Genomic DNA, 26,747 nt, shown 5'->3' on the forward strand with positions numbered 1-26,747 from the left:
CGTCGTAACGCTGACTTGCTTCTTGTGGAAGCCTCACGATGAAGCGCCTGAGCCGTGAATGTACCATCAGAATGTACCAACAGTCTATAGTCTGTAACTGGATTGTAAACATCCAGTGTGTAGACCAGCTGAAATGTCTGTATCAGTCTTTGAATATTAAACTGTTCATGAGTCTTTTGTTTGTTCAATGTGTTCTTTTAGCTTCTAGAAAACAAAGCCACAAACTTCACGTTCAGCTGTATTTTTTATTATAAATATACAAAACATATCAAAACTGATACAATCACTTAGTTAGTCAGAAAACACCACACTGAAGTAAAAACATTCCTCAAAGGCATCCGTGATTAATTAAAGAGTTAACAGCAAACGTTAAGATTCAGCTCACTTCACTTCATGGCTAGATGTTAAATTTTAACTATATAACATTTTAGTAATACGTCTTCATGTTGCCAGGGGGAAACCCTCATTAAAAGATAAATATAGTACAACATAAAACATTATATTAGGAATGGGGATACTTTTTTCGTAAACTACTGTAGATGAATTTCATGTGCAAAATGTGTGCCAGACACAAAAATAATTTCAGCATCTGTGTTTTAAATCGGTTTGGTCTGAACCTTAATTCACCTCAGAACTTTTAGAAGCATCTATTAGAAAGCAATTTAAAATAAATACAACTGGCATACCACCTTATATTATGTTTTAAATTAAAAGAGAGAAATGTGCTCAGCGGAGTCCCAATAGGTCTACGTTTCCAGCATCAAGTCAAAATACAATCTCACAGAGAGCCCACAACCGTAATAAATACAGAAATAAATAGAGAGGGATAACACACATCGTGCTGAACCTCCTGCGGAGGAGTAGAGGTCCTAGTTACACCTGGCTCACGATTTCAGCATCCTCCGCAATGAACCACTGAAGTGGAGTCCCGTCTGCAGCTCTCTGGAGAATCACATTACCCGAACCCTGTGAAAACATGGAATCAGTGTTCAGCTCACACATTCTGAAATATACATATATTTTAAATCTGATTAGTTGATCAAAAGAACATAATTCAGCAACTATTTTAAAAATCGATTAATCAATTTCAGTCGTTTTTTAAGCAAAAAATGTCAAGAAATATGATGTTTCCAGCCTCTTAAATGTGAGGATTTGTTGTTTTTCATGTCTTAATCTTATTGCAAACTCAATATTTTGGGGTTTTGGACTGTCGGTCAGACAAACCAAGACATTGGAAGATGTTACATTTGACTCGTGGAAGTTGTGGTGGACATTTTTCATTGATTTCTGATGTTTTATTGACCAAACAATCAATCAATTTGTTAAGAAAAGAATCAGTCTTGTGTTACTCCTATTTTACTGTTGTAACATGATCAGTACTGACCTGTTTAAATGGAGGCAGATGAGGAGAAGTGGGGCTCTTGACACTCAGGGAGCTCTGCTGATCCTCGCAGCCTGGCCGTAACTTCTGCAGCTGATTCCTCAGATGCCATGACTTCAACTCCTCCGACACAATGTCCCTGGGCATCAGCCTGATGGCGTGGTTCGGGTACTCGTTCAGCGAGGGCGTTCGCACCACCCTGGTGTAAGGCGGAGGGGGCTTCGGGATTGTCCTCGTGGATGAGGCCCCGCCCTGCCACTGTCTTTGCTGAGGGCTGTGTGCCACAGGAGGAGAAGACAGGAAGCACTTTCCCATGTCCAGGTCTTGAGGGGAGAGGGGGCCATCTTCCACATTTGGTCTGACGTACCCGGGGCCGGACTGAGTCTGGTTGGTGTTCTTGGTGAAGCTGGAGAGCCCTTTCTTCTGTGCTCCAAAGTGGAATCCGTAAGGCGGCGGGCAGAGCTTTGGGATCTCAGTGGGTGCGTCCCCGCCAGGAGAGCTAATGTAGGAGGAGGACGAGTGCTCCGAGCTGCTGTCCTCCGAGCTGGACTGGTAAGGGCGCAAGGGAGTGTACTCTGAAGAACGCACCATGAAGTCAGCCAGTAAGCGTCGCTGGGGCAGCCTGGCTCGCTCTCGGTTGTTCTCCGTGTCAGCAGGTGGCTTACTTTTGGGAAGTCTGAGGAGACATATGTGGAATTGTTAAATTACAGTGGGCATGTTGTTGTGCTCTTTGTGCGTTAGTGTACTAATCGGACTTCTCTGTGTACCTGAAGGATTGGGAGCCCTGTCGGCGTACGTGCAGCTCTGGGGTGGAGGGGGCGCTGGTGGAGTTGTTCAGATGCAGCGCCGTTTTCTTTATAAACTGAGACAGAGGAATGATGCTCTCTGCTGACATCTGGGTTCCTGCTGGACTACTGCACACAACAAAAAACGGAGACGATGATGTGAGATGTGCAATGCATCCTGTGAGATATGAACGTTGACACTAAGCTCCCATTTTTCATTTCATTTTCTCTCTTATAGTCATGTTAGGACAGCAGTTGTGTGCTCAATGGGTAGTTAATACACGTCAGACTCGTACCTGGACCTGCTGCTACAAACAGACTGAGGGTTTGTGGCCCTCTGGTAAGGCTGATCCAGACTGGACTCTTTCCACGGAGAGTTCTGGATGGGAGAGCGCTCATACTCCACACTCAGCTGACTTGACGACTGCAGGGTCGTGGCTGACAGCTGGAGGGGGTCTGAATAGGAAGTGCCCAACACAGGAGGAGAGAGAGGGCCCACATCTGTGGATGATCACAGAGAACATCAAAACAGTCGGTATCATGCTGCTCCAAAATATCTCATACATCCTTCTATTTCATACTTCTTTTGTATGTTTTAATCTAAGCATGTCTATCAGAGAGTGATGATAATCCTCAAAATATAATATGTACGAATGAACTCTCCGCTCACCATCATCCAGGGCCACCACATCAGACAGGGAACTGTCGTCAGACATGCACAGATCTGCATGCAGAGAGGGAACATTTTAAAAGTGTCCATCGCAGCCACTGAATGTGTTCATGACGTTTGGCCTGAAGAGGGCAGCAGCGTCACTCACCTCTGTTTTGCTTGTTTGAGCTGCTGATGCGCGGTGTGTTGCACTCGCTCTTGATCCTGTGCTGGAACACGGCCTCCTGCAGATCCTTCACCTTCTTCTCCTCCCTCTTGCACTGCTGCAGCCGGCTCTTCTTCTGTGGTTTGCTGAGCTTCCCCTCCAGGGAGAGTTTGCGGGCCGCCTCGTAAATCTGCCGCTGAAGAGCCAAGTCCGTTTCCAGCACTTGGAGCTCTGAATCCTACGATAAGCACACATTCTGACGTTTAGTTTGAGCTGATGAATTGTAATCTCCTTTCCACAAAAATAGTGAACGCTGATTGAGGCCCATACCTGTTTATCCACATGGATCAGACCTTCGTCGAGCTTGAAGGAAGCTCCAATCCTCCTTCTGACCAGAGGAAGCTTCTCATCGGGCATCAGAGGATAGTCTGAGGGCAGTTTACCAGTCAGCTCCTGTGGATAAAAAAATCAATCTGTGACCCTTACACGCATTATGCAATTTTACCAACTCATTCAGAGCTATTACAAAGTCCCTAAGTAATAGATTGGTAGTATGTGCAGTATTGTAATCTAGACATTACTCACGGCCTCCCTGATACAGAGCGTCCTGAGCTCCAGCAGGCAGAGCTCCAGACGCTCCTCCAGAGACTGGTGCTTCAGCTTCAGGGCTCTGGTGTGTGTGGTCGAGTCCTTCCCCGGCGACGTGGGGCTGTCTGGGCCTGCAGTGAACACACAGAAGATCAGATCAGGCATAGAGATAAATATTCACTATTTTTACTGGAGATAATGTACATCATTTTCCGATTGGATGACCCAGAAATTCTTTCATCCTATCTGGCATTACATTTTTAACACACATACATGGAATGGGCCTATACTGTGAATTGAATTCCCTTTGCGATGATAAAGTTAATCAAAATTAACATCTGCTTTCGCATCTGCAAACTAAATGATTGCAAACTGTGACCATTAGACCGTTTTAATCATTCACAGTTTCCACTTAAATGTTTTTGAATCCTATAGCTGAGGGAAGAATTAGTTGTTGAAATATAAAAATAAGTACAACAATGTGACATGCAACTTTTTCTTTAGCTTGCTATCATCATGCAGCCCGAAGCTACAAGATGACATACGTGGAAATCAGATGTTCTTACCGGAGTGGACGATAATCCCGCTGTCAGTGTCGCTGATCTCCTCTTTACTCTCGATTGCTGTCATCTCGACTGTGTGCACTTCACTTTTCCAAAGTACCTGTTGAAATAAGCAGATATGACCCAAGTCAGTAAAAGTGAGCTGGATCCCTTATAAGAATACAGACTCCGCTGTTGTGTTTCTACCCCATGGCTTCACTCATGCTCCCTGCTGCTGCTTTACTTAACAAAAGTGAGTGACTGGCGAGTGTCCTTTCACACACTTATCCATGCAGCTCTCCATCTCCTCCCTCCTCCCTCCTCCTCCACCTCTTTCTCCCTCCCATGCTCCCTCACAAAAGAGGCAGACCCCCATGCTTGACTCGGCACATGTGCAGGGGTTAATCCGAATCGGGGAGCCATGGTGACGGGGCACCGTGTGGCTGGCTAGGGGAGCGTGTCGCCATGAGGCGTGTCAGAGGGCGTTTAAAGAGCCCGGACCCCGAAAAAGAAAGCAGATGGCAGCAGGAATTACCCCACTCATGGACTGCACCTGTTCCCCTCCACACACCCCCCCTCCCCCGGCTCCTATTCAACCAGTGTCCAGAAAGCCCTCTGGGGGGGGGCTTTGAAGTGGAAGAATGTCTCAATGCTGGGCTTGTCTACGCAGCATCAGATCACAAGGTCCCTGCTGACTCCTGTGCAACATTTCACCAACACACTTTCACAAACAAACAATTTGGGTTTATGGCCCGCTCGGCTCCATTGTTGCTGTGCACCAAACGTCTGACTGACGGTGAACGAAAAAACACGAGACATGGAGAGGAACGACAGAAGGAAGAGGACAACAATGACAACAACAAATTGGAAATAAACATTTTAGGGATGAGTCGAGGCTTTTAAAAACACGGCTAGTGGGTCTATGTGTGCGGCTGTTTTGGTGAAATCGCCTCCGTGGCGAGAGAGAGAAAGCTTGCTGCCCTTATTCTCTCAGTTTTTTAGGTCAATGAATTTATTCTGGAGCTCACATGCCTGCCACCACCCTAGACTTCTCCTGCAGAAGGCCAGCGGAGCATTACAGGCACTAACATGATTATTAGCCTCGCTTATTGCTTCAATGCCACATGTTTATAAAGTTATACTTCATGAACTTGACTCCCAGAGCAGTATCTCTATTAACATCATGCAAACAAAGCTGATAAGTCAATTCTGTGTTTTTAGAGAGCAATAAAGGTGACATGAAAACAGACACCAAGTGAATGGCTGTGATTGTAAGGCGGCCGTGTATAATCCTCAACTCCCGTCTCGTCCTCTGTGTTTTGAGATTTGTATCAGGCCTGTTCCTGTGGGGACCAGCCGGACACTGAGAGAGACAGGATATTATTGTGTATCCTATTGGCCTGACCCATTCACCACCACAACTCATGTGAACTGACGCAGCAATGAGCAGCCATATAGTACAATGAGGCGCAGGCAGCTCGAGTCAGTAAAACAACACTGCAACAAAGGCCCTGTATGCACCCACCGGCCTTAATAATCTGCTGTGGGCACAATATCTGCTGACAGCTCTGCTTCAGGGCTGAGCGGCGTTGTTGGGCCTATATTGAGACAAGGCTGCAGTGAGAGGTGGGGGAAAGGAACAGTGCTGAGTTTTTTTTTTAACTGTGTAAGGTCGAAGGCCCGCTGTACTCTCAGACACATGGCTCCGTGCTGCAGTGATCTCAAACTAAAAGACGTCAACAGGAATCCAGCCGGGTAATCAGAGACAGGCAGGGTAATGTGGGATTTACCCACTTACACCCAATAACTCTGAAGACTTTCACAAGAGGCTGTGGTCGGAGGGCTCGGCTGAGTGAGTGGGTGGGTGAGTTTGGGTAAAACAGCAGATCTCACTAGAAGTTGCAGCTTATTGCCAAGACGTTGATGCCATTTGTCACAGCTTTCATAAAGACCCGGAAGCCGTGGGAGTGTTGAAATCCTACTGGAGAGCCAAAAAAAACAATGCTTTTCTTGATTGAGTGAAACAGGAACAGCAGTTAATTTCCTGGCGGGATAGACGCTGATAGCACAGTCTCCACCCGGCTTGATTGATGTAGTCATAACATCTTAATTGTGGTGCATGTGATCACCGCTAGCGGAGACTATCTCGGAACTTGTTCGGGAATGGGAGCTGATCATCCCACCCATCCTCGCTGCTCACCGGACCGTGACAGCGTAACATCTACGGAAGTGGGTGTTTATGGCAAGAGATCATGATGTGCATTCACTGTCTCCCAGACTTCCCCCACCACCCTTTCCTTTCCCATGAGCCTTTGGAGCTGCGATCTCCTGGAATGCCGCCACCACCGCCGCCGCGCTCATTACCACTGTGGTCGGCCCTGGAATTACCAATGGGAACCAGCCTCGCCGAGGAAACAGTGAGGGATGCCTGAAACCAGACCGAGGCCTGTTCAAACCCTGTAATTAAGACTCTCCACTGAATGCTGATACTATGGAAGAAACCAAACGACCTTACAGCATGCCTTTTTTTCAGAGTCGGGTGAAAAGCCAAAATCCATTCAGCAGAATGGATCCACTCTGCACACAATATCGGCTGCTGGAAGAAAAAGTGCATCAATGTGGGGGAGCGGCAGGAGTAAAAAAAAGAAAGAAAAAAATAAGTGTTGTATTACAAAGCACGTCACTGAAGTCAGATCTTTGTCTTAAGAAGCAGTGCTGAGTGTGGAAACTCCACAGACTGCAGCAAAAAGCAGTCAAGAGGCCACATCAAAGACTCAAACACTGTCAGCCTATATCCTTTGTCAGATCAACATTGTTAAGTAGTGCACAGGTCTTAGTTCTCCAGCAGAGACAATGCAGGGGTAATAAGCACCATATCGGCCTGCGCTCAGTCACTGGAGGCCATATGCTGGCCAGACACACCAGCTCTGTCACAGCCAAACGACAGCATAAATACAGAGGAGATGCTCCATTGTTCTCCAGAGGCCGAAGGGCTGACCGAGGTTCACGACACCTTGTCCCCCTGAGTCATCATTTCTGAGGCCTCTGAATGGACCCTGACGGTCATCTCGGGCTCCTGGCAGGATGTGGTTACAGCTTTTCACCCACAAGTACGCATCGTTTACAAAAGAACCGGGGGACTGCAGGGGCATGACAACACAGAGGTGTTGTCTTTAGCACCACAGTAGCACAGCTCGCCTGTCAACACGTGGACTGACGGAGATGGTGTTTATTCGGCTGCTGCCCCACATAAATCCTAAAGAGTTGTTTATCAGTGAAAGCAACCTGTTCCTATTCATGCCACAATACGGAGCTTAGAGGCAAAACAGATAGTAGCTGTTTAAAAAAAATAAATCATTATTCATAATTACTTCGTCTGATAGTTGCAATTCTGAGGGGATTTAACTCTCTGCATATGAATACTTTTTTAACACAAAGTATATTTTTAATGAGCAGCAGTGGTTGAAGAAGTACTCAGATGCTTTTCGGATCCTCACATTACTTTACAAGGCAAATGTGGCAATACCAGTAATACCACATTATGAAAATATTCAATTTCAAATCCCGTGTGTTAAATTTAGCTTAAATAAAAGTACAGAAGTACTGTCAATCAAATAATCACAGTCTCAAAATTAAATACATCTTTTATACATTTCTGTAAGTTTTGCATGTAAAATTACATTTTGTAGCCCAAATGACTGGTAACTATAGCCGTACAATAAATGTAGTGAAGTAAAAAAGTACAATATGTCCTTTTGTTTTGAAGTTGTGTAAAAGTAGAAAGTAGCAGAAAAAAAAAAAAAAATGAAAATAACAAGTACCTCATGATTGTAGTTAAGTACATAACTTGAGTACATGTGCATAACGTGACTTACTTTACAACACTGAAGACGAGTGAGCACTTATATTAAGGAGATGTTTTAAAGAAATAGCACAGTTTACAGTGAAGACAGCGGTTCTCTAAAGTCGACCGATCTATAGCATCATCCCCTCTCACACACTTCATCCAATTTAACACTGGCTGAACTCATGTTGCTGCTCCTTCCCTGTCCGGTGCTTTCCCTTCACATAGTATGTTGCTGACCGATAGAAAGCCTTGTGTACTCACCTTGTGGAGTAATATCTGCTCCTCTACAGCATCCTCTCTGAGACAGCAGGAGGTGTTCAGACTTTCTCTGGTCAGATGCGAAAGCAACGCTTGGGACATCTGTTTCAGACGACTCCACTGTCTCGGGGAAGGGGGGGGGAGCTTAATTTGTAACGTAAACGTATTTATTTGCCAACGAATTTAGATCTTGTATTAACTTCAATGTATTCGTTACCTTCTATACCTGCTCAAAAATTATTTGTTTTCACTAAAGTAAGTTTTAAACCGGGAGAAGTATATTTAGTGGTGCCGGTGATCTCACCGGATTATTTGTAAATGGTTTGGTCCGACGCTGCTGACACTCCAGACACGCTCCGCGTATTTACACAGCACGCGACGCACTGAGGAGGCTTTTAATTTGAAAAGAGCCACAAAAGAAGAATGGCCGGAGGGAGAGACAAGTTGTGATAAAACCCAGGACAGCTGGTGAGTAGTGGTGAACAAGACCACGCTCACTCCTTCCCTCAGCCATGATGGTGAAAAAACGAGCAAAGTGTGGTGATGAGCCACACATCCATCCAAGAAACCTAGGGTGTACTTTTGATCTCTGACTCTCTACTAAGCTGTATTTGGCCTACTGGCCTTTGGAGATAGTTTATGAATTATGGGATGATTTGGCGTTTATTTATTTTGCTTATTCTCTATTGTATCATGTGCATAGGCATATATTGCTCTAATACTGTGTTTGAGTTAAAATTGTATACACTATCTATTTGATGCTACTCTTATAGCCAACTCCACTATACATTTCAGAGGTAAATGTACTTTTTAAAATGTATTTGACAACCACTGTATGTAGTTTATTTGCAGATTAAGATTTCACAGTTCTATTGTGAGTCAAGACGATATAGATAGATAGATAGATAGATATAAACTTTATTTATCCCCAGGGGGAAATTAGTTTGTAGCAGCAGCAATTTACAGAGTAAAATATAACTTATGGAATGCACAATATATACAGTACAATAAAATAAGAAAGCAGATATTGAATTTGAAGGAATGGATTAATAAAAAATAAGATAAATAGAATAAAAAATAGAAATGCACAGTATGTACCATGAATGGAGTGGTATTAACTAATAACTAAACAACCTGGACAGTAGAGCAAGGATCACCAACAACAAGCAACAACCGTGTAGCGTTGTTGTAGTCATGTGAAGGACGATGATCTGGCCCGAGGTGTTTTATTATAAAGTCGTATTGTAGTGGGCAGGAATGTTTTTCTGAATCTGTCCTTGTGACAGCGGAGCTGGATGAGTCTGTGTTGTTACACAGTCAGCTGTAATATATAAAGTAGTTAGAATTAGCTCCACCTCAGACACATACAAAATTAAAATGATGCTTACATGTCAATGTATCAGCATCAATAATCCAATAATATGATATACGGTACATAATAATACAGAAATCTTAGTTGTTGAAATATTTTAGCTTTTGATACTTTAAGAAGTACATTTTGTTGATTATGCTTACTTAGACAATCTGATTACTTTTTTCATTTTTTTCAGTTTTTGTTTCATTTGTTTATGAGATGTGCTACTTAAATAATCTAAATGTGATTCTAGAATAACAAACAGGCTGTTTTAGTCCCTGACTACCTCACATTTCTCCAGTTCTTTAACCAGGCCCATGGGTATTCCTAGCCTATATATCCTGAAGAAGCCTCCTCCAGATGGCCTGTGCTTTCTCCTCTCGTCCCGTGATGGAATGAAAAGATCAGCTAATTAAACAAAGTCCCATAACCATGTCAAAGAAGCGTGAGAGTCCTCAGGGAGAAGAGCTGCATGCAAATCAATTCCCAGTGCTTTGAATTGTGCCCAACAAAACAACACATCTCTGCAAACCATAAAGCCTTTATTTCCACAACACACGGACACACTACAAATCTAAACTCATGACAGAAACAGATACATAAACATGCACATTTGTGGGGGATTTCTATTAATACAAAAGAGTTCTGTTTAGAAATGTTAATGATCGCATAGAGGATTATGTGGCCCTTCCAGCTTTTTATCCAGGAGGAAGCATGATAAGTTGAAACATAGTATAATGACCATAAAAAACTTAAAAAATATCCATCCTCTTTCCCTCAACAAACGTTGATCCACATAGTTATGAATAAAAAACAAATACTCCACTCCTTCATCAGAACTGTTTCAAAGATTTAAGAAGACATTTCTAAATATGTGTTTCTTGGTATGCATGATTTAAATTCTGATATTTAAAAATGTAATGTTAACTTCACTAAGAGATGTGTGTAGTGAGCTGGTGCCTTTGTTATGTTTTTGTAGCCAGCAGACAGTGAACATGAAGACAGGGCCTCAATGGTGAGATGCAGCAGGGGCTGATGGGAGCCTCGGGGCCTCACTGCTCAAACGTTTGTGTCCGCCTCAGGTTGTCCTTCACACGGACAAACTCTGGGATCTTCTGCTGGTTCTCCCGCTGTCTGATCTCCTCCTGCTCATACTGAGACATGAGACAAGTCAGTGCATCAGCTCTCAGTGTCGTTCATCCATCCCATTGCACCATCCAGTTAGTCCAGACCAACAGCTTGCTTTATCGTCACAAAACCCAAGTCAACGAGGTTTGAATAGTATTTCGGTGTAAAAACAGTCAGATTTATAGATGTTGCTATTTACTATTTTATATATTTTGTTGTTTTCCAAAGAGGTCGTAACCCTTGCAAAGGGGTTACAAAAACATCTCAGGGGTCTTCATGATCAAAGCGGTAAGAGAGAAGAATAAACAAAGTTCTTCTACACACATTGGTTTTAATTTTTTGGGCTTTTCTATTCTATTTTTCTAATCTTTCTTTTTTTCTGAAATATCACATCACTTGACCTCTTTGGGTGTAGGACGGTAATTTAAATTAAACCATCTGAAAAGTTTAAAGGGGAAAAGTCCCGTTGGTTGACCTGCTAACAACTCATAGACGTCTAAAAAGTGAAATGGGTCCAAACAAGATGCAACTCTTTTATAAGGGGCCACAAGCCAAAAAGTGCGGGAGACCGTTTGATCTTTAACAATGCATTGCATTTTTAAGCATATGTTTTTTATATGTAAAATCTAAATTTGAAAATTACAGCTGTCAGATAAATGTAGCACAATATATTATGAATTAAGCAAATTTCCCTTTGAAATGTGATACTCAAGCTAAGTAAAAGTACTTCAAAGTTGTACTGAAGTGCAGTTGAGTAAATGTACCTGCATGTGTTAGTTACCTTTCACTACTAATTTGGCCCTTAAAATGTGTGTTTGGGCCAAAGTGAATTTATTTGTATTTCATAATTCCTTTATGAATCAATGAATTACTCTGAGCTGTTTGTTTTGTGCTTCTTCTGACCTCTTGCATCTTCTGTTGCCTCTTGCGGAGCTCCGTCTCCAGATCTGACGGCCGCCTCTGAGCCATCTCCTCCTCCCTGTGCAGCTCCAGTCTGCGCTGCTCCAACACTCGTGTCAGCTCCGGTTTCTCCTCCAGCAGCAGACCCCTGCGTGGTCAGTCAGAGTCAGTACACAGACAGTCCACCCTGCTTTGTTTTACATGTAGACCACATTGAGATCAGAGAGCGGAGGTGTTGTCAGTGTTCAGCCCTCCTATACCGTTTATGGCTGAGCAGCAGCTCCCGGTGCAGGTTCTGGTAGGTCGGTGTCTCCACTGAGGAACCGTTCAGCTTCCTGGGCTGTAGGCCCTCGTCACCGCTCCAGTCCGCTGTGGACTGACGGAACATCCGCGGGCGGCCAACAGAGGTCTCTGAGAAACCCCAAACAACTCATATCACTACCTGTTCACTTTGACTTTTAACTCTCTTAACTCAAATCAAAATCAATCAAATCCTAGAATAGATAAATAGAAAATGTTTTAACTACTGCCATCATGAATGCTGTTAATGTGACATTTCAGTCACAAAGTAACTAGGGAAATTAATTAAACAAACGTTACTATACCTTTTTTGTGATGTCCGTAATCTGGTACCTATTGGTTAAAAAGTGTGAAGGAATAAAGAAGAAGAGACACCCTGTTAGTAATTCATCAAGTAAATGATGTCACAGCCACTAGCGGAGCCAGACATGTCAACATTGATGTATTAAAACATCTTTTTTATCTTGATCTTAACCTGATGGGGCCGTGTGTATAATTAGATACCGTAAGAGCAGGAAGTGCCTGCTGTGCTGCTTAAGCAGGTGAGCACAAAGGTGACGTAACAGTTGCGATGTAGGTTTGGCAAAACATGACCAAAGTTCCAGCAGTAATTAAAAAGGAAAATAATATAGATATCTGTATTTATTACACACATAGCGTATAAACAAGAGATAAAAACTTGGCTTGACATCCTACTGTAACACAATCAGACAAAGACCTCTGCCACACCCACTGAAACCAGATAATCAGGAGCAAAGGATCCTATTGAGCAAAGTAACAGATGGTAGATGCTGCATGTTGTAACTGATGTAACTCTGCCTCTACGATTCTTTGAGCTCAGAACTGAATTTGGGATTGTGTCTTTTACTGTTCCTGTCTCAGACATAAGCCTCCAGATCCTGTCCCTCCTCGCCCGGGCTCCTGCAGAGACTTTGAGCTGGCGGATTGATTTCTGACCTGATGGAAGCCATTGTTCCAGTCAGAGCCTGCAGGGCTGGAGTAGGTTCCAGCTAAATCAATAATCTCACAACTCCTCCTTCTCTCTGAATTGTGTTGTCACCAGCTGACTCTCTGAAATCATTTTACATTCAGAAACATCAACATGTGTTTTTTTCACATGCATTGGAATATTAAAAATGCTAAAATTTAAACAACTTTTTGTTTTTCATATGAGAATAGTGATTAGCCGCATGTTTACATGCAAAAAAAAAAGGCTTTATCAGTTTTCTGAAGTACAAATTAGATGATTTAAGAATCAATGAAGCAATACAACACTTCATAAATTGTATAAATATTGTGTTTGAAAAGCTTTCAATATGGATATAAAACATTGTTGACTGCACTTCTCACCTGAACTAAAGCAGTTTCATAAATGAATCGACTGCATTGTTGTTGAGCATCTAATTAAATAATGTGGCTCATCCTGTGATTCTAACTTGAAGAGGGGTGTAAAGTCTACTGGACATACGGAGTTCAAAAATCAACCACGACTGTGAACCCACTGAGGATACACTCGCATCCTGACAGGTGGCCACCAGACCAGACGTTGAGCTCTCACTCTCTGTGCCAAGAGTAAAGGGGGAAGAAAGCAACTCACTTTTCTTGCAGGTGACCCCTCCATGGCAGGATGGTGGAGGTCCACTGCGTCAGTAACAGTGTTCCTGTTTTAGTCCATTGTTGTAAGAATCACACCTCCTCACATGGTCTGTCTGTTATCTGTTTCTTTGCTGCATCCAAGTCCAACATAGTGTTGATGAGGGATCCTCAGACTCAATGTGCCACCTAGCAGTAGTCAATAGTGGTAGTAGACACTGAAATCTTATTACGCCATTCAAGATTACCTCACACCCCCCACAGGGAATAGGACGCTAGATTAGCTAATTGCCGCAGACACAAATGCAGCTTAAAACCGACCTAACACGGCACTATGACAAGTTGACTCCAACAACAAATGCTTTCAGGCAAACCAACATACTGTTTATGGTGTGAGGCTTATTGCTTGGAGACATACAGTTTATATAAATAGATTCAGGATAAAAACTTTTTATTTATTTACCATTGGAGTATATCTTGTTTTCTGAATCGTTCTGGGGAAACAAATTTATATATGCATACCATGAATTAGACGTCATTATTTACATCCACAATGCAGTTATGACTATGATGCTGTCACATTTACAATCAATTCATTTACAAGCATTTTGCAGGTTACATTTTTTTTACTAAACTTATACTAAACCTTTCCTGAAAACAGCCATTGAAGAGTTAATGAAGGATTTTACATCTTTTACAAGACATAGTAGCACACATTCAGAGGAAAAAGTAACCGTTTTGAGCAGTGCTCCTAAATCAGCTTTTTTTATTGTTATAATGGAATCCCTATGTGCTGTACAATAACTTATTGTGTTTGTCTTATTTATATTTCCTCATGTAATTGAGCTGAGAGCCTCTGTTTCATTTATTTTTAATTGATTATAAACGTCATGACAACACAAATTGTGAAGGCAGCAGAAAAGTGTTAACAATACAAATATAACTTAATCCTAATATCATGTTTTTTACTACATTACTCACCAATCCTTTTATATTATTTCATAGAGGCCTACTTACATTATTACTTGAATTACTATTTATCTTACTCAGTTTTGACTACTGTATTACTTATTGCGTGATAAATTATACATTTATTCTATGTTCATATACTTACTGAACTGTAAAACTGTCATTTATTTTAATAATAGAACTATCAAGTCAAAAAGGGAAAGAAGGAACGGTCTTTTCCACTGACGGCCACATGAGGTCAGTATACCACAGTGTGATCCTGCTTTCAATGTCCCATGATTCCTTGCGGCTTTTTACTTTAAAGCTGACCCGGAAGTTCCTCGTGCTTCACAGTTTGAGTGGGTTGTGAGCGGCGTGCTTGTGTGAGCGTGTGGTCGAGTGAATGAGGGATGATTGTGTGTGAGTGTGTATTTCTGTAAAAATCTACACAGTGATCTTATTTGATCTGGTCTGAGTTTGGCTCTGCTCAGATCAGAAATGATAGGAAAAACGCTCGCGAGCCTCCATGGCGATGAACAGCGGGCGAGATGTTTAGGGCCTCCACGCTTCATGTTGTGGTCAGAGGTGATGAATTGATCAGATATACTAGTTCTGGTTGTGTTTGGGTTCATCTCAAGCGTCACAATGGACAATGAGTATAGAGGCGATTCTGATCTAACCACAACCGAGAAGCAGCGCGAGGGCGGTTGATTGTTTTAAACGGCCTGCGTTCTCCTCTCGAGACGCTCGTTGCATGTGACGAGACGCTGCTTGTTTCATTGTTCCAAAACAATGATGGCGGTTTACTCTTTTCACTGGAATTGTCCAAACGTGTACTGCCACTCGAAGGTGGAAAATGTCTCTAAAGTGATGTACGGTCACCTTTTAGACTAGTTATCGTAAGTGCTGGATACGTACCTTAATGACCTGTTTCTAATATTTTGTCCACCCTGTTAACAGTGAGGGTAGACAAAACAAATACCTCTCAGTATAATTCAATTTAACAGCACCACAAACTGTATCCTCTAATATGACCATAAAGTTGAATCAACACCTCTCTAAAGTAGTTGCTGAAAAACAACATATGTGAACACATAACCTCACAATGTCACATCGGGCCTGGTAACCAGGGGGAATTATATGGATGAAACTAATGAATATAATAAAACAAACTCAAATGCTAGGTTTTCACCATGTTGTTCGTACCGTATTATGTTTGGCTCTTTACTCAAGTAGTTCTTTGATAAAGATATCCAAAGTTATCGGAGTCAGTCTGTTTCTTTTTATTTGTGTTTCTTGTCTGAAGAAGAACTAGACGCCCGAAGCGTCACCAGTGGTAATCAAAACGTCCAGTGGAGCATTAAGAAAACGTACACAATAAAATTGCACAATAAAAATACAATATTTGTCTTTATACTGTGGCTGTTTCTTCTCTTACAATTATCAAGGGCCATACAGTAGATTGGTTTGTTTATATAATGAAGGACCAGATGACAAAGTTTCTTTTTACTCCACAGAACTCACAAAAATATTCGATGTCCTAAATCCTGGTCAAAACCTCCCAAACCCATGTTTTACAGGATATATGTGGTGCATAATTCCAAAAGAAAGCCCCCATATTTTAGTAACAACACAATATGTATCTCCTGCAAACCAAGATCTGCCACATTGTGAATTACAGCTTAGTTTTTTTAACATGAATATAATTGTTTTAAACAAGCATACCGTATATTCTTTGATAATATTACACAAGTGAAAATAGCAAACAAATACCATACGAGTTGGTTGATAAACGTATTCATAGAGGAGATGTTTTACTTCTGAGGCTGAGACTTTTATCTCGCGATAACGGTAGTATCTCGCGATAACAATAGTTTCTGACGATGACGCCACTCTTTGTGTATACACGTGACCTCTTTCGTCCAATCACCTTCCAGTGAACACTAGGCGAAGCGCGCGAGGGCGACGGTTTCTTTTTCTCGGAGAGCTCGTCTTTTAGTCGCTATGGCTTCGTCCGGCAAAAAACGGCGACAAAGTCACGTCAATAGCGGCTCACAGACCTCCAACAGCGTAGCGAACCTGTTCTCAAGCAGCCAGACGGGCGCAGTCGGAGTAGAGGGTCGTTTTGTGGAGGGATCCATACTTCGCCTCACCATGAAAAACTTCCTGTAAGTCACTGCACCTGAGCTGTCAACTAACAACACAGACCAACGTATTTTAACTGTTTACAGGATGTCACAGACCCCGATGATAACACTGCATATATCTACCTTGTGCTCTCACAGGACCTATGACTACTCTGTGTTGTATCCCGGACCCAATCTCAACATGATCGTTGGAGCCAATGGAACTGGCAAGTCCAGCATCGTGTGTGCCATCTGCCTGGGTCTGGCTGGAAAGACTGCTATCCTGGGCAGAGGCGACAAGGTAAACACTGCAGCACCACAAACCTCTGGTAGATGTACTCCGAACATGAGGCCTTAATTACATAAGAGCAGTGAGTAAATACAAGGCACGATATAAGTTTAATATATTCTATCTTTTTAGCTTATAGCAGCAGCATTATGGTGTTTGAATGTCTTTCATAATCATGTGATGGTTTGTCTTAGATCCCCGAACAAAGGTCAAGCAGTCAAATTAATATACAGTTAATTACAATTCTTACAAAACTAAATGTTTATTTTTTCTCTGCAGGTTGGGCTCTATGTGAAACGCGGGTGCAATAAAGGATTTATTGAGATTGAACTGTGAGTTATGTGAAAGAGTTTGCAGTGTTACTTGTATATTTTTTCCCCTAGATGTGTCTGACAACCAAACTCTTTCTTGTTATTCCAGGTACAAGACCGGTGGTAATGTAGTGATTAACAGAGAGATCCACGTGGAGAACAATCAGTCGCTGTGGATGCTGAATGGAAGACACTGCAACCAGAAAGCAGTGGAAGAAGAAGTCAAGGCGTTGCAAATCCAAGTCAGCAACCTCTGCCAGTTTCTGCCTCAGGTATGTTTGTGTCTAATAGACGAACGGCTGAGGACAGCCAGTCTAACTAGTACTGTCACATTGTAGGATATTTGCATAGTGCAGGCGGCATATGTGTGAATGCTTTTTTAAATTCTAGATTGCCTTAAATGTTACATCCAGTATCACTTTCCTCACTGTTTTTTTTCTGTTTCCTGTTGGTGTGGCTGGTTTGTCCTGACAGGAAAAAGTGGGAGAGTTTGCTAAGATGTCCAAAATTGAGTTGCTGGAGGCGACTGAGAAGTCAGTGGGACCACCAGAGATGTACGAGTACCATTGTGAGCTCAAAAACTTTGGCAACAAAGAACGAGAACTGGAGGTAAACATAATTGTCAAAGAATGAATGCATTTCAAAGAGTTGTAGAAAAGAAGAGTTTTTTGATTGCTTCTCTCCTTGAACACCTCTGTAGAATTCTCCTTTCTCCTGTTTGACTGGCACCACACAGACGTTTTCAACAAAACAATGTCACAGTTGCTCCATCCATTATCTAACTTTTTACCCATATTTAAAAGATGTAAAGGCACCATTGCAAACTTCAGGCTCTTCTAGGTTTTTCACGGTTGTTGGTGATTTGTTTCCCTTTTAGAACACTCTGAAGGAGAAGGCCAGTTTCCTGGAAAAGACCAAGCAGAGGAACGAGAGGAACAAACATGATGTGAACCGTTACTACGAAAAGAAGAGGCATCTGGACATGATTGAGTTGCTTGAAAAGAAGAAACCGTGGGTGGTGAGTGATGGAAATGAAACACTGTGTACTAGAGCGAGAATAAACAAATAAACACAGTCAGAGATTAAACTGTGTTAAGCAAACTGTATTAGCTGTGATTCTTTCCCTCTGATATTAGGAGTACGAGACCACCCGTAAGGAGTGTGAGGGCGCGAAGAAGGAGCGAGACGCCGCCAAAAAGCAGCTCTGTGCCCTGAAGCAGGCGCAGGCGCCCATGCTGAGGAAGATCCAGCTGATTGATAACCAGCTGAAGCCCACTGAGGCACAAATAAAGGCGAAGGTGAAAAATCAAATGTTATTACTCTCTGATGGGTGTAAAGCAGGGAAGGACAACCTTTTTCATATGAAGTGCCATTTCTTTTATTTTCTTGTTAATCAGTGTGCCTTAACATTTAGTTTAATTATGACACCACATCAAAATGTATATCCCCACCGTACCTATAATTAAGTTTCAAAGCAACGCTTTAAAAATGATATATGAATACATGTACTGTATATACATCGGAGTTGAAACATTTACTCGACTAACCTTTTACCAAAATTCAGCAAAAAAGGCGAGTACTATCCAATCAGAGGCAGTGTGGGGCGGGTCTTTGCTGCATGCAGGTGGGGGAAAAAAAACAATCACGCTATAATAAATATTAAGCTGCGCAACTGCCAATGGCTGTGAAAGAGGCAATTTCTCATAGACAAAATACACTTTAGCACATTGATTGCACATGTTCCATTGGTTAAACTGTGTGTGGCTAAGGTTCCATATCCTGGTCTACAGTGTGACAGCTGCGTCTAAATGAAGTAATGGGGTTAATAGGGTTGATATGTTATTTTTTGCAGTTTACTCTGAGTTAGTACTTATGATCCGTGTGTATCTATGTAGCTCAGAGGTCCATTAGCTCTCACTGATCCATCGAGTGCTCTTGAATGGTTTTATGGAGAGCCTCTTTGGGCATTTATGAGGATTTCAGATGAATTGTAAGTACATTATAAATGAGAGCATTATGCTGCCCACAGAAACGCATTATAAAAAGGTTAAGACATTTTTGAACGGCACATTTGAGAATCCCGCCAGCTATTTACGTTGTAGTCTGGGTTTATTTCTTAAATACATCTCTGCTGAATGTGAAGGAGTAATTAAGATGAATTAAAACCCCTTTTAGAGCAGGCTTAATGTCGTCATTAAAACGAGAGGCTCGGATTGTTGATGGTTTTCTACAGTACAATGGATACTGGAATGTAATGTTTGTGATATCATCATTATGCAACACAGGGATAATCAACGGAAATGTAGTTGTAGCTCATTTACAGAAAAACACGACAAAAAACAAATTTGCATCAGAATGTAAACTATTTACTGGGCAGATTACACGGCCGGCATCTCATCATTAAGAGATTGAAGCCTCAAAGGCAAACACGAAAAGACAACAAATTCAAACCAAAATGTAGTGAAGCTCTTGGGAGCTGCCGGCTGCTACATCTACACGCGCCGCCGTTGGGCACAGCAGGTGCCTTCATCAGTGTTAATTGTAAAAAGAAATGTCATTTTTGTGTGAAATGGACTCCTGACCAGCTCCCTTGTTTGACCGGTGAAGGGACTTTGACCGTGTTATTTTTATTTCTTTCAGACTGTCGCCATCAAAGAAGCCTCTCTGAAGTGCAAACAGAAACAAGAACAGTTGGACCGAAAGCATAAAGAGGTGAGACTCTGAAAGAGGAGGAAAACCTACAACTAACATGCCACTCTACACTAAATGGACTTCTGTCTAAAATCCTGCCCCCGAGAACGTCCTCCTTTTGTATTTTTCATGGTTTATATCAATTTGTTATGTGCTTTAAGCAGTTACAGTAAAATATTTCCAACATTTTTTAAATTATTTCACTTAATTAAAAAAACAACATAATCCTTGTTTTGCATCCAGTAAGAAGCAACGATAGAAGACATTTCCATTTGAACGATATGATTATGATACAGTCCTACTACATATAGTCTATTTCGCTGACTTTTCCTGTGTCTGAGAATAAATTAGACTTTATCTGTCGTGCGGCTGTGTGCTGTCCATGAGGAATGATAACTCTCCCTGTTCCTCTCTACAGATAGAAGACATTAAACAGACGCAAAGGCTGAAGCAGATGGAAGAGGAAGACCACCAGAAGCGAATCAGCAACACCAGACGGACCATTGATGACTTGAAGGCAGAGCTCGCCAAAGTTGGCGACCAACCTGATGTGACTCCGCGGATCAACGCTGTGAACGTGGAGCTGAGGTCCATCCGGGAGGAGAGAGCCAAGGTTGAAGGCGAGAAGGCCGACCTACGCAGGGAGAAAGACAACCTCTATGCTGAGTCCAAAAGTGAGAGTTTACCACAAACTACGCAGCGTCCTCTGAAACCAGTTTACACGAACACAATCTAATTATTTCACATAAAATGCTGCCAGCATAGGTACCAGTGTCAGTCCTGTTGAAAGTCAGTAGATTGTGTTTATTCCTTTTAATTGCCAGTGTGGGTGAGAAAGCTCAACGACATGAACAACCTGATGAATGCCAAAGAGGAGAAGCTGCGAGGACGCCACAGGGACACACACACTGCCCTCCAGTGGCTCCGAAAGAACAGAGAACTCTTTGGTGGAAATGTCCATGAGCCCATGATGCTGGTGGTGAGTCCTCGTGAGCCATGTGGTAACACTTCATTTTAACCCCACCCCGTTTAGCTTTTACAAGCAGAACATAGGCATTGAATACATTGTTTATAAGACACTGTATTGTAGATAGACCGTAAGTGCATATAAGAAGATATTAGTGTTTCTTAACAACTAAGACTGCTGTATAAGAATTATAAAATAATTGACACTGTACATCACTTGGAAGACTATGTCCTTATATCTGCGTAGAACTACATTACAGTGTATTATAAATCATGTATTAAATGTTTGTTTAGTGCTTATCAATGATAAATGGGGGGTTGAAATCAAGTATTAGCACAACGAATGGGATTTACGTTCTTTTTTCTTTTGAAATTGGGGAGAGTTCTTCTCTTAGCGGTGATTCTTCACAAAACGTTTGAAAAATCATTGATTTTCTAGTAATTATTGTGATTGTGGTGCTTTTTGAATCCGTTGCATAGCCCGCATGGTAATCCTTTCCTCGTTCCTCAGATCAATGTGAGAGATCATCGTTTTGCTAAGTTCGTGGAGAACCACATCTCATTCCACGATCTGCGGGCGTTTGTCTTCCAGAGAAAAGACGACATGGAGAAGTTCATGTTAGAGGTCGGTGATTGTCACGTTGATTCTGGGAGGAGGATGAAAATCCCTCTGAGTGCAAAGTGTCAGACAAATCTTAACTCTGTGTGTGACATCCAGTTTTTGCCATCCCCAAATAAAAAAAAAAGATTTTATCTGACCCAAACCTCAGGTCCGTGATAAGATGAATTTGAAAGTGAACTCCATTTCTGCTCCGGAGGATTCGTGCTCGAGGCGGCAGCCGTCCCGAAATATTGAGTCCCTGAGGTGAGAGGAAATGAATGGTACTTGAGGCGTCATGACTTATATAATCAGCATCAACATGTGGAAGTTTGTCTGTGAACATGACTTTTAAAGTATTTCTACGTACATCGTCATGTCTTATTTTCTTTCTTATTCATAGGCGTTTTGGGTTCTTCACCTACTTACGCGAGATGTTCGACGCCCCTGATGAGGTGATGAGTTACCTCTGTCACCAGTACAAAGTGCATGACGTTCCTGTGGGCAATGACCAAACTAAAGCCATGATTAAAACGGTACGTTCTCCTCCCCACATTCTCCAAGTTCTCACAACACAACAGCAGTGTTCGAGACGTGAATGTTATTTAGAATTCTTTGGTGAACTATAATGTCTGCTTTCAAGATAAGTGGTGTAGGTTGAGGCTTGATATGTCAGTGAGGTCTGTAAAAAGGCACCATCCATTGAAACCATTGTTATTTATTTTGACCTCGTGCCTTTTTAGAGCTGTCAGAAAGTGGCATTTTTCAATTTAATTTGATTTTGATGATTAATGATTCCTTTTGTTATGTCCCAGCTGGACCACTGAGGTTCAGAGAACCTGCTTGGAGTTCATAGTGTTTCACACTGACCTCAGTCTTTGTCTTGTCATTTTCTTTCTCCCAGGTGATTGAGGAGCCCTACCTCAGGGTGTTATACACAACAGAGGAGAGGTACACATTGAAGAGGTCTCATTACTCCAACAAGATCAGCACCAGTAACTCTGCAGTGCACCCTTCCCAGTACCTCACCATCACTGTGGATGCTGAAGAGAAGCGGCTGCTGGAGCAGCAGATGAAGGTAAGGGAGAGAAACAGGAACAGATTTGGAAGCATAGCCCTGAACTTTTGTTTTTAACTTCAACCTTTCAGAAATCTGATACCTTGAGAAATATAGCTTAAGACATCTCAATATGTTAGAGTTTAGCTGAGGCAGGAGTTTAACTGTTAACCTCCACTGTGACTAGGCCTGTGAGTCGAAGTTACGAGACATCGATGAGCGGATAAAGGCCCTGCAGGCGGAAGCCGCCACACTGGATCGCCGTGATAACGAACTGCTGGCAGAGAAGAAGCACCTTTCAGAAATAAAGGGCAAAAAGAGGCAACTGGAGCAGAAGATCAGTACTAAGCAGGACAGGCAAGTCCGTCTTGAACAGTTAAAAGTCCAAACAGGCACAGAACGTTTCCCTCTGTAACGTGTAATATGTTGCCATATACTGGATGACTTGATTAGTACATTGTCTCTGTTTCCTTCCATGTGTTTAGTCTGAGGCAGATGGAGCACAGTGTTATTGACCTGCAGAAGATCGAAGAGGAAACTAAAGAGAAAATTGCGGTTGTCAATTCACAGAAAGTGTCCATAGTCGGAGTGTTCATGGCCCAAATGAAGGTATGGATCGGTGACCTTAGAACTAAGGAGCTTATATGACTGTTGTGCATTTGATAGCTGTGGTTGCACATTTAGATTTAACACTGGTACTTTTCTCTTTCCCTGCATTTACCTCCCCTCTGTGTTTTCATGCTTCTGTCTTGTTCTGACTCTACCTTCTAGCCGACATTATGTCAAACGTGTATTGTTTAATTCATTAATTCTCTGTCCTCTCTGACTCCATCCTTCTTGTCTCTCCCATCGTCTGTAGCTGAGATCCAAGCTGACCATGGAGAAGGTGTACCTGGCTTTGGAGACGGTGGGTCTGATGGCTGAGAAGTCCAAGCTGGAGAATGATTGTAGAGACGGTGCCTCTGAACTTAAGACTACTGAGGTGAGTGTTTCCCTCACACTGTTATATACATCTGCCCTGCTGTGGTGTCCGTGATATTAACTCCTGTATTTTATGGCGTGTTCTTGCAGCAAAGATGCAGCCGTCTGGAGCAGAGGAAGGTGCAACTGACGGAACAATGCAAAGGCCTGTTGAAGAGAGCAATGTCAATTTGCAAGATGCACCCTAATGAGTCATTACCTGAAGACCTTCGTAATGTAAGCGTTTATCACAGTGTTTACTTCTACATTCAGTATTATATCACTGGATAAAACACGCCTCATCACTTTCTGTGGAATATTATCCTCATCATGTGGTCCTGTCGCTGCAGTGGAAGCCTTTTGAAGGCAAGTATGATTAATATTGGTTTGTAAGATATTCATGGTTCTTGTTTTCTAATGCAGGCTTTCAGCAAGCTGCCTGACACACTGGACGAGATCGATGCCATGCTGAATGAGGAGCGGTCCAGAGCTGAGTGCTTCACCGGCCTCAGTGAGAATGTAAGCGGAAGCTAAAGTTATTCAATCTCTACAGGAGACTGTGATCGGGCCATATAATGCTGTTTTGTTGTTATTGTTTACTTTATCCGTAGCAATTTCTTTATTGTTGGCTTTCTTGCTTTTTTGGCCAGAAGTTGTGAGTCTGAATACATGGTGGCCCCTCAGAGTGTGAATGTTTCTCATGTTGATTCTCTTGGAAGGTTGTTGACGAGTACAACAGGAGAGAGCAGGAGATCAAACATCTGGAGAAAGAGCTGGAAGACAACAGCACCGCTCTAAACGTCTACCGACAGAACATATCAGAGGTACATGGTTTGTGACTGCAGGGATCCCTCTGGGATGTTTGGGGGATCTTTGACAGCCTGGTCATCCTTTTGTTTAACTGTGTGAACAGTGATTTCTGTATTTGTCTTCGTAGGCTAAGGAGCGCTGGCTGAACCCGCTGAAGCAGCTGGTGGAACAGATTAATGACAAGTTCAGTGATTTCTTCCGCTCCATGCAGTGTGCAGGAGAGGTTGATCTGCACTCAGAGAATGAGGTAAATGCTGTCTCACGTGGAACAACACACACACTCTAAGCTCTAATATAACTTATGCTCTTTTTTTATTTTTATTCCAGATTTTTAATTATTACCCTGTTAAATGCTGTCTTTCATTGCAGGAGGAGTACGACAAGTATGGGATCCGAATTCGGGTGAAGTTCCACAGCAGCACTCAGCTCCACGAGCTGACGGCCTACCATCAGAGCGGAGGAGAGCGCAGCGTCTCCACAATGCTCTACCTCATGGCCCTGCAGGAGCTCAATCGCTGCCCCTTCAGAGTGGTGGACGAGATCAACCAGGTAGTGCTCTCTCTCTCTCTCTCTCACTCACACACACACACACACAACAGCTTTTCTTCTGTGAGAATATGAACATAAAAACAGAGCTGCAAAAGTAGCATGACCTGCCCTGAGTCCGGGAAAAGAGGATTTTTGCTTCTTGTCCCACATTTTACGATTCATGAGCCAAAAATGTGCCATGCAGTGGTGCTTTAGGGTCCAAACCGCCACACAAATTAGTCCCTGGTTCCTCGGCCTCAGGCTGGGATGTGACTGATACTACTTCTCTCTTCTCTGCAGGGAATGGATCCTGTAAACGAGAGAAGAGTCTTTGACATTGTGGTCCGCACAGCCTGCAAAGAGACAACATCCCAGTACTTCTTCATAACACCCAAAGTGAGTGTTTGTACCTTTTTTAATGAGTTTGTTCAGACCATAACAAGAGATTCTTACCACATTGTGTGTGTTAGTACATATACTGTTATCCACCTCTACAGTTCCCCTCAGCTCCACAGAACAGTTTAACACCTTTCAGAGTCATTGTAAAACACTTTAAAAGCCCACTGTTTATTACCTACTCAGCACCAAACAGCAGACAGACACAGTTAGCAACTAGCTGAACATAGCAGAGAATTCAGCTATAGAGCCAGATGTTTCCCTCAGGACTTGGAGACCAAAAACATTGTTAAAAGAATAACAATAAGCAGCTCTTTGTTTTCTATATACAATATGCTGTATATATGAACTTAAAAGGTGATGACATGTCAGTGTTGTGTTCTCAGCTTGTTTCTGCTACCCCCAGGAGATTAAAAAAAAAGTAATTACAGTTATTGCAACTGTAAAATGTTTTGTGTGAATCTGTATATGTGTGTTATTATACGACCCATGCGCTCTTCATTTGAACTGAACTGAACTTTTGCTCCTGCGGTGTTTGTCTTCAGCTGCTGCAGAACCTTCAGTACGCTGACGAGATGACTGTCCTTTGTGTCCACAACGGCAGCCACATGCTTCCCCCCAAACAATGGGACGAGAAGGCGTTCATCAGACGAGGTCTCCAAAGAAAACCCCAGACATGAACTCACCATCTGACCTTCCCTGTTAGAATTCAATTATTTTGAACTGTTGGAATGAAACTGATGTTTATCATTAGAAATGCGTTCTGTTGAGTTGTTGTAGTTCAGTTAGAATTTACAACATGAAGCTTGGAACGTGACTGTTTTAGTTGTTCTGTTGAAGGGTTTTTCACAAGCTCAACATTTGGTCCAAATTGGATGGACATTTATAAAACAGATGTACAAAAAAATTTAACTATTCATTGAGCGTATTTGTTGTTTTGTCATTTGCACATTTTTCTAGTTTAATAAAATATTCTGCTGTGTCTGTTTTAAACGTGCAGGTTACATTTATTTAGAATCTGGTTCCTGGTATGCTTTGCGTGAATACTGCTTCATCACACAATGCAGTATGAAGAAGGTAATGATATCTTTACTGGAAAAAGATACAAGTTATATGAACAACTTTTTGCATTCAAAATAAGTTCAATTTTGCTCAAATGCCATAGAAACTATTAAGAAACGGGGCATGTGTTGGAACTTTCAGTATTCAGTTTTCTGTGTATGAAAATCTGATAAATGTAAGCATTACATAAATTCACTGAAGGAACCCCTTTATTTACAGAGCTCTCATGTTGGTAGCAGTCAAAGACTCTGGAAGCTTTGCATTGAATATAAGCTGCCACCCTTCTCCCTGGTGTAGCACTTGTTAGAAAATGCCTGTGGGGGGAAAAGGGTATTATTGTACAGGTATTTCAGACACACCTCACTACACAAAGTCCGATTCTCCCCAGAGTCGGTGGGTTTAGTTGGAGTCAGATTCTATCAGTCTGAGAATTGAATCAAAAGTTCTAGGTTTCTTTATTTTAACTCATCCACCCAGATACCAGCTGCAATAACTGGATCATAATATGACTAAA

General features: G+C 42.2%; 3 protein-coding genes and 1 non-coding gene across 4 annotated transcripts; 2 read left to right on the top strand and 2 right to left on the bottom strand.

Annotated features, from left to right (window-relative positions):
• Nucleotides 1-301: 301 nt before the first annotated feature.
• inavaa (innate immunity activator a) lies at nucleotides 302-8,273 on the bottom strand. The gene is made up of 10 exons (XM_031845512.1): nucleotides 8,220-8,273; nucleotides 4,136-4,232; nucleotides 3,567-3,700; nucleotides 3,312-3,434; nucleotides 2,985-3,219; nucleotides 2,837-2,890; nucleotides 2,463-2,667; nucleotides 2,149-2,295; nucleotides 1,385-2,057; nucleotides 302-966 (listed from the first exon to the last, which is right to left on the bottom strand). Exons 2-10 carry the CDS (start codon nucleotides 4,197-4,199, stop codon nucleotides 874-876), a joined length of 1,728 nt encoding a protein of 575 aa, XP_031701372.1. The 5' UTR covers nucleotides 4,200-4,232; nucleotides 8,220-8,273; the 3' UTR covers nucleotides 302-873.
• Nucleotides 8,274-10,195: 1,922 nt separating this feature from the next.
• Nucleotides 10,196-13,654, bottom strand: LOC116382482 (protein FAM107B). Its single transcript, XM_031845563.1, has 5 exons — nucleotides 13,496-13,654; nucleotides 12,204-12,231; nucleotides 11,859-12,009; nucleotides 11,602-11,746; nucleotides 10,196-10,724 (listed from the first exon to the last, which is right to left on the bottom strand). Exons 1-5 carry the CDS (start codon nucleotides 13,517-13,519, stop codon nucleotides 10,623-10,625), a joined length of 450 nt encoding a protein of 149 aa, XP_031701423.1. The 5' UTR covers nucleotides 13,520-13,654; the 3' UTR covers nucleotides 10,196-10,622.
• Nucleotides 13,655-14,814: 1,160 nt separating this feature from the next.
• Nucleotides 14,815-15,118, top strand: LOC116382696 (small Cajal body-specific RNA 2). Its single transcript, XR_004212732.1, has one exon.
• Nucleotides 15,119-16,392: 1,274 nt separating this feature from the next.
• Nucleotides 16,393-26,575, top strand: smc5 (structural maintenance of chromosomes 5). Its single transcript, XM_031845562.1, has 24 exons — nucleotides 16,393-16,607; nucleotides 16,725-16,866; nucleotides 17,134-17,186; nucleotides 17,275-17,437; nucleotides 17,640-17,774; nucleotides 18,043-18,183; nucleotides 18,302-18,463; nucleotides 19,806-19,877; nucleotides 20,275-20,530; nucleotides 20,681-20,835; nucleotides 21,334-21,447; nucleotides 21,593-21,687; nucleotides 21,824-21,956; nucleotides 22,325-22,498; nucleotides 22,665-22,834; nucleotides 22,963-23,086; nucleotides 23,337-23,459; nucleotides 23,549-23,674; nucleotides 23,861-23,956; nucleotides 24,157-24,261; nucleotides 24,375-24,494; nucleotides 24,617-24,796; nucleotides 25,076-25,171; nucleotides 25,717-26,575. The coding sequence occupies exons 1-24, from the start codon at nucleotides 16,444-16,446 to the stop codon at nucleotides 25,849-25,851; spliced, it is 3,234 nt and encodes a 1,077-aa protein (XP_031701422.1). The 5' UTR covers nucleotides 16,393-16,443; the 3' UTR covers nucleotides 25,852-26,575.
• Nucleotides 26,576-26,747: the final 172 nt, after the last annotated feature.

This window comes from Anarrhichthys ocellatus, unplaced genomic scaffold (genome assembly GCF_004355925.1).
Source record: "Anarrhichthys ocellatus isolate YVR2014 unplaced genomic scaffold, GSC_Weel_1.0 scaffold5, whole genome shotgun sequence".
Classification (NCBI taxonomy): Eukaryota; Metazoa; Chordata; class Actinopteri; order Perciformes; family Anarhichadidae; genus Anarrhichthys; species Anarrhichthys ocellatus.

Excerpts from the sequence above, each read along its gene's own strand:
- inavaa (XM_031845512.1), bottom strand. The coding sequence starts at position 4,199 with ATGACAGCAATCGAGAGTAAAGAGGAGATCAGCGACACTGACAGCGGG. Across the intron at positions 2,058-2,148 it reads CAGGGCTCCCAATCCTTCAG|ACTTCCCAAAAGTAAGCCAC; the intron begins GTACACAGAGAA and ends ATGTCTCCTCAG. Across the intron at positions 967-1,384 it reads ATCTGCCTCCATTTAAACAG|GGTTCGGGTAATGTGATTCT; the intron begins GTCAGTACTGAT and ends ATGTTTTCACAG.
- LOC116382482 (XM_031845563.1), bottom strand. The coding sequence starts at position 13,519 with ATGGAGGGGTCACCTGCAAGAAAA. Across the intron at positions 12,232-13,495 it reads AGGGGTCACCTGCAAGAAAA|GTACCAGATTACGGACATCA; the intron begins GTGAGTTGCTTT and ends TTTAACCAATAG. Across the intron at positions 11,747-11,858 it reads CTGCTGCTCAGCCATAAACG|GGGTCTGCTGCTGGAGGAGA; the intron begins GTATAGGAGGGC and ends CTGACCACGCAG.
- smc5 (XM_031845562.1), top strand. The coding sequence starts at position 16,444 with ATGGCTTCGTCCGGCAAAAAACGGCGACAAAGTCACGTCAATAGCGGC. Across the intron at positions 17,187-17,274 it reads GGATTTATTGAGATTGAACT|GTACAAGACCGGTGGTAATG; the intron begins GTGAGTTATGTG and ends TTGTTATTCCAG. Across the intron at positions 24,495-24,616 it reads ATCTGCACTCAGAGAATGAG|GAGGAGTACGACAAGTATGG; the intron begins GTAAATGCTGTC and ends CTTTCATTGCAG.